Raw genomic sequence first — 6,304 nt, forward strand, 5'->3', positions numbered from 1 at the left:
GGAAATCGCATTTGCTAAACTAGCTTAGAGACGGTGCACTGTTGAAGGCACAATATCCTTGTATAACCACGTAGGAATCAGGCCGATTTCAACTTGTGATTGATTAAAAGTTCATGCGAACAAGAACAGATTACACAGTCTGGAAACAATTTGCGATTCTGTCACAGCGCGGTGACGTAGCCAGACATATCCATACCTTGCCAATGTTGTCTAGATAATCTGGATGATCCTGACCCTTAACCTGACCAACATGGCACTCAGACCGCCATAAATTATGTAACATGAGGCTGCTGCAAGTCCGTCTACGCCAACAGAAGCCACAGGTGAGATGTTATGAAGTGGAAAGGGGGAGCCAGTCACTGCGCGGTGGCGCATCGTGAACTCATTAGTCGGATGCACGTTCCATAACTGTGGCGTCACGGGCGAAGGAAAGAATTCTTGATACAGCAGGATCTAGATCTACCCCTGAGATATCCAACAGCCCTCGCAGCAGACTCGGACTCTGCGCATGGCACATTCCGACATATATTCATCAATTCATAAGATGCGTCCCAGATGCAAGCCCATCCCTGGATAGCCCACCAGAGAACACCACCAATGCGACAGAAAACTCCCTCTTACCAACCATTGCTCATCGCGCCCCCATGAACAATAGCCTGTTTCTCCTCCGGCGTTATATACAGGCTCAATGTATAATGCCGCCCATCAATCATCTCCGAGTCCCCCTGTGGGTTCCCCCACAGGACCAACCGTGTGGCACCTGCAAAAGGCAGACCATACCACAATGGCTGACCATTGACATCACCGCCTTCCCAGTAACTCGCATTGCACGACATACTACTGCCGTACAGCAACGGGTTGAATCCGTTGCAAATAGCCTCCGGGATGTGTAGCACATCCTCGAGTACGAGGACCTGCGGCGATGGATCATTCCGACCGCGACACACGGTCAACTGCACTGTACCAACCCCCTCGACATACAATTCCTCGTGCGGATTGAAGATGTTGTTCTTGATGCGCAGCGTCACCGGTCGGTAGGACGTGAACGAGGCGCGGTCGCGCGCATAGTGGCAATTTCCAGACACCACCATCCAATCGTAACACACTCGATTCGCCGTATGCGCAACTTTGTTCCTTTTGCGGAGATCGGGCTCGGGTGAATCGAGGTCGCGTGAGAAGTCATCGTGGCTGCGCATAGGGCGCATTATGGACGGCTGCAGTGGTTGGCGGCGTTCGGAGGAGACGGCGAGGGGGGGTGTTTGTTCGTTACAGCACGTGGAGTGAGCCAATTGTACCAAATAGCAAATAGCGAGTGTGTAGGTAGACGGACGGTATGTTGTCAGCTAATCCAGCTCGTCCAGGTGGTGTTCACAGGCTGCAGCAGGAACATGTCGCAGCTGAATGCGGCGATCGCAGTCGGCAGTATTCTGATCGCAGCAGGCGGTCAGGGCACGTTGACTCGGTACGCAGTCGGGCGGTGTCTAGAGGCAGTATCCGTACCGCCTACGCTAACTCGAAGGGGAACAGTATCACGTGTCTGGGAGACCAACAGGAGGGTTTGGGAACATGAGGGCAATGGTTAGTTGGTTGCATGAATGAGTGTCGATTTGAGACATCACCAGAAGGGCTGAATGGAGATATGACAGTTCAGTTTTGCAATGCTCCAGCGTGGATAGCGTACATAATGGGGGAGCTTTGATCTGAGCATTGAGTTTGCCTCGTGGGAACTTATATTTTGAGGTATATAAAAAGGAGGAGTTTGTTGTGACGACCTAGTTTAATTACTCTGTAAAATCTGAGCGTAGGAATTAACTTGGTAATGGGGGAGAGTCGGGAACAGCCATGTATTACATGGCTGTGGGATGAGTATGTTCAAAGTGAAAGCATAACCTATCGCCTGAGACGAAAAGACCTAGTGGATGGGAAGGTCTTCCATATTTGTCACACAATAGAATAAAATAGAGCTTACTGTGGCTGTAGTGAAACGACGACGTCTGCTGCCATGGGGCATGACATGAACTAACGCTACTGCATACTGCGTACGTTGATATTACATATGGCTTCACACCATCCTCATTGCTCGTAATTTACAGAAAATTTACAAAAAAAGGATGAGGTTCTCTGTACGAGCCACTATTCTATTCTAATCTAATTTTAAAGCGCTGGCCCCAAGAGGTCTGAAATGGATGCCCCAAAAAGCGCCCAAAACGGTAGCCCGAAAGATGTCTTTGCGCCTGGCCTTGAGGTATTTCTTCAATATGCCCCTTACGTTTATATTATCCAACTTTGCGCCTTTGTCTCAAGTATTGGATGTTGCTGGTAGATCATATATGTCTACACTATGCATATCTTGGCACCATGCCGCCGTGAATGCTACTATCACAGAAAGTTACCATAATTCCTGTAGCTGTATTAAGTCATTATGATAGCTGTACTAACATATCAGCGAGTGGAAATGAGGTGCTGCATATCGCCTAGGTGGTGGTACCTTACCTAGATAGGTCTTCTGGATGTTGTGTCGGGAACCGCTTGCCCTAAACAAACACATTGCGTACCCACGTCATTTCAATACAAACGATGTTTGTTTCTAGAATGGGCCACATAACCTAGTGTTTTTCAAGCTCCAATCTAGCGTATTTTTGTCTATCCTCGGGGCACTTCGGGTATGTTCCTCTATCTCAATTCTGCTGAGACGTGTTCCCGACAGAATAAGACAGAAGACACCCTAGACAGTGGATCTACAGACAATTCATGCATAGCCGAAAAGCATCGAATTATTTTGGGATTTTGCCTGACCTTTGCTGCTATAACTTCCATGCGGGAGTATCAACGCTTTTGCAGGCCATTCCGCCCCCAACGGGCCACAAGAAATCAGACGGTAGCAGAAGACCGTGAGTGGATGACCCGAAAGTCTTGGAGGGTCGCTGACTCTGTTGGGGTGAAGTGTTTCATTGATGACAGTGGCCAGATACGATGCGATCGACATATTGATTGCGCGATTTGGGTTTCCAAACCGAAGCGCGATGCATTTTCCGTGACACCGTGGCACTATCTGAACAATCTAAACAATACCTACGGGAGACTAAAGGGGCTAGATGCAGATAAAAGCTGATCTGTATCGAAGACAGCTGTAGGAACAATGGCTACTCCTTTAATGAACCAATATCAGACATCGTTCCCCGCGCCTTGCCATATCTTAGCGGCTCGTATGCCCCAAGGATGCATTAGTGTCACCTGTACCATCGAGTCCAGACCCGTGTACAGTATGTGGATACTGAAAGGGTATTATAATTGAGGCAACTGATTGAGGTATGGCCCCCGTGTCACCGAACCTGGTCGGTACTAGGCTCGGTCAGGCACCACTTTGCATCCCGATGTAAGAACCGAAGCCCAATTCTCCACGGTGATTCAGGAGATCTCATTGCCCTCTCCTCGAGATAGGCGGAGTCGAAGTTTTCTAGACGTGGATTTCATAGGCGGTCCATAATCCGGATGGAAGCAGATCCTTTCCCTCCGCTATGTTGGGTCCAAAACACACAATCATGTGAGACATAATTTATTCATTCTCATCATACCATTAAATCTGCCGCTCTTCATAATCATGCCTGTTTTTTGAGGTACCAGTAATGACCCACAAATGTTGCTCCTTGGAGCAGCGGATGTATTGGTATCATTGGCTGGAATTCTACACCGACCCAAACATCGATCGGGATAGGTACGAATTGGGAATCTATCACCATATGCCGCGCCATCTTCTATAAATTCGTACTTTGGCGCGGTTCGGTGTTGCTTATGCGGTGTATATGGCATACGGAGTCTATGGTTCATGAAGGTGGGAGACTATATACAGCTAGGCCGCATTAGTAGCCTCTAGTCTGTCGTAATAATACTACGGAAGCCCGCACAAAAATGAAAGTTAGTAATGAAATTCGTAGGGTAGAAGTCAACAAAGGAGTCAGAGCCTGTAAATTTTTCACCATGTAGCTTAGAGTTTGGTTTAGAGCCTAAGCTCCTCTCCACATAGGACGACATTATGTTCCATCTCCTATGGCCTTTTACACAGTAAAACCTTTTAATATTTCTGATGATAACCATGAACTGTTTGTCTGTTTCTTTGTGCACTTTGAAATGCTTTTTAAAAACTACTACTTGCCGTGCTATCTGCTACTGAAGTTATGTATCCACGCCGGGTCCGCCGGAATGTAGATTGATAATCAGGGGAAAATATACGCTGTAATATGAGGTAGTACGGTTTATAATATGGAGAGCTGGTCTGTAGTCGATCCAGGGGCGAGGTTTGACAGTCTTTACATGAGCTGGAATATCGGCTCGGGTACGGAGTAGTGAGGATTGCAATAGGGACGGCAATATATGCTAGCGGCAAAATTTGACTTATATTTGTCCATATATATCGCCACGTTGTTTGCAACGTAAAAGCGTCTCCAGTTGTCGATAATAGGAAAGAAAGAGTAGTCTTGTTTAGGATGCAGACAATGGATGCTGGGTACTGCTTTAACCTTGTGCCCTCGGCGTAGATTTTGTGGACTAATATCATATGTATATATCCATTGGAAATCTAGATAATTAATGGCAGCCTGTTGCAAATATCGGGGGACTTGTTGTGCAACAGTCCGGCGTTTAGTGGTACCAAAGTGTTTCATAATCATATAAATAGGCTGCGTGCTCTCCAGGGGTATTCTGAAGTATCGGGGAACAGCATTGGACTTTGAATGCACCGCATTCCGCGGTCGTATAAAATGATAGTGGACATTGCCGCTTGGTCCAGGCAATAGTCAGCTACCACCAGTACAGTGTCTGATTCAATACAGGATGATGACCTTTTCGTCTGAAAAATGGAATATGACAAGAGTAATCATATATTTTTAAGATTATGCCGATCATATAAAATGCCGTACGATATACTTCAAAATTCATGGTCACCTGATGTTAAGGGCAATTCATCGGCTAGAGGATCTCGCAACTAGTGATGAGGAAAGTTCTTTTTTTCTGCATTTAGATGTTGGCTATATAGGGATACACAGAGACTCGATCAATCTGTATATCTTCCCTGAAACATGGATCCAATCATTGTGATGTTCCGGGACATCAGACAAAGGGTGACGTTTCTCCCACTTCAATGACAGTATTAAGTGACCATATAAACCATGCTGCACAGTTGGCAGATGGCCATTGTATGAAAGAATGGACATGTAGAGTATGTGGAGGGAATAATATTTCCGGGGCATAAAGAAACAAACCCACGGGATGGTTCCATAGGTCTTTCATAGACTAGAACGCTTCCCTTTTCCCTCTGAATGCACCACGAAGCGTTCGAGGGTAGTTCAAGCAGCAGGTGATCGGAAACCGGCGGCGATCCAATAGGAATTAGATAGAGGATAAAGACCAATCACGTCCCATGGTACGAAAACCTCGTGCGGAGAGAGTCAAACTGGTGGCGCCAGAACTAATCTACTAGCTGCATGCAATCTCTCTCTGGGCTTCTGGGCTGTCATGTTATCACTAGCATCACCCCGCTAAAACGACATAGGAGGAGTATTTGCTACCAAGATATACTAGCATCTCATGAGGTACCAAATTAGGTAGGAGTCCTAAATCCCATGACTCGGCCAGACTCTCGTGAGTTCAATGACGGAATCTGTGGAAACGAGACTTGATTCCCAGCCACCAGACTAGCCCCTTGCATGCCGAGGCAAATAGACAAAGAACACAAAAAGAATCTGTCATGCAAAGAGAATGCGTGGGGTGTTCTGGCCAGTAGGATCAATAAGCTAGGGACGGTCGGTTAACTGTACCAAGATTGTGCAGCGGGGAATATTCTCGGCCGAAGAATGGAGGATACATGAGAAGATGAAGATTGAGGTTGCTGCCAGGATAGCCAGACTGGGGCGTATGTATGGGCATCGAGGTCGGGTGGAATTTATTACCGAAAGGCAAAACGAGGGGATACTGGAATGGGACTAGGGGCCTGACAAACTACGGAAAACTCCTTCGCTTCCATCCGACAGAGTCCATCGCGGGAGATAGAAGGAAGCGATTAGGGCTTTGATCCATTTTTAATATGTTTGCGGATGCCGAAGAACCTCATCAGGCTCCAGCACACCATCTCGATGCGATGGGGATGGTTCCCTGCCAGGGCCTTTTAGCACATGGCCATTTTACCAACCACAGGGTCGGGTTTAAGAATTCCGCTCGATGCTCATTCGCTGGGTAAAAATGCCACCCGCTGTGCTTGTTCATCGCAGTTCAACAATGGATCAGACGCAGACGCCAACTGGGGCCGCGG

The 6,304-nt window shown here is 47.2% G+C and overlaps 1 protein-coding gene across 1 annotated transcript; it reads right to left on the reverse strand.

Moving 5' to 3' along the window:
* Nucleotides 1-149: 149 nt before the first annotated feature.
* BDV59DRAFT_183972 (uncharacterized protein) lies at nt 150-1,409 on the reverse strand. The gene has a single exon (XM_073690612.1). It carries the CDS (start codon nt 1,203-1,205, stop codon nt 618-620), a length of 588 nt encoding a protein of 195 aa, XP_073545446.1. The 5' UTR covers nt 1,206-1,409; the 3' UTR covers nt 150-617.
* Nucleotides 1,410-6,304: the final 4,895 nt, after the last annotated feature.

Source organism: Aspergillus ambiguus, assembly GCF_047715705.1.
Source record: "Aspergillus ambiguus strain CBS 117.58 unplaced genomic scaffold BDV59scaffold_30, whole genome shotgun sequence".
NCBI lineage: Eukaryota > Fungi > Ascomycota > Eurotiomycetes > Eurotiales > Aspergillaceae > Aspergillus > Aspergillus ambiguus.

Bases quoted from the DNA above. Each gene is read 5' to 3' on its own strand.
- BDV59DRAFT_183972 (XM_073690612.1), bottom strand. From the start codon at position 1,205: ATGCGCCCTATGCGCAGCCACGATGACTTCTCACGCGACCTCGATTCA.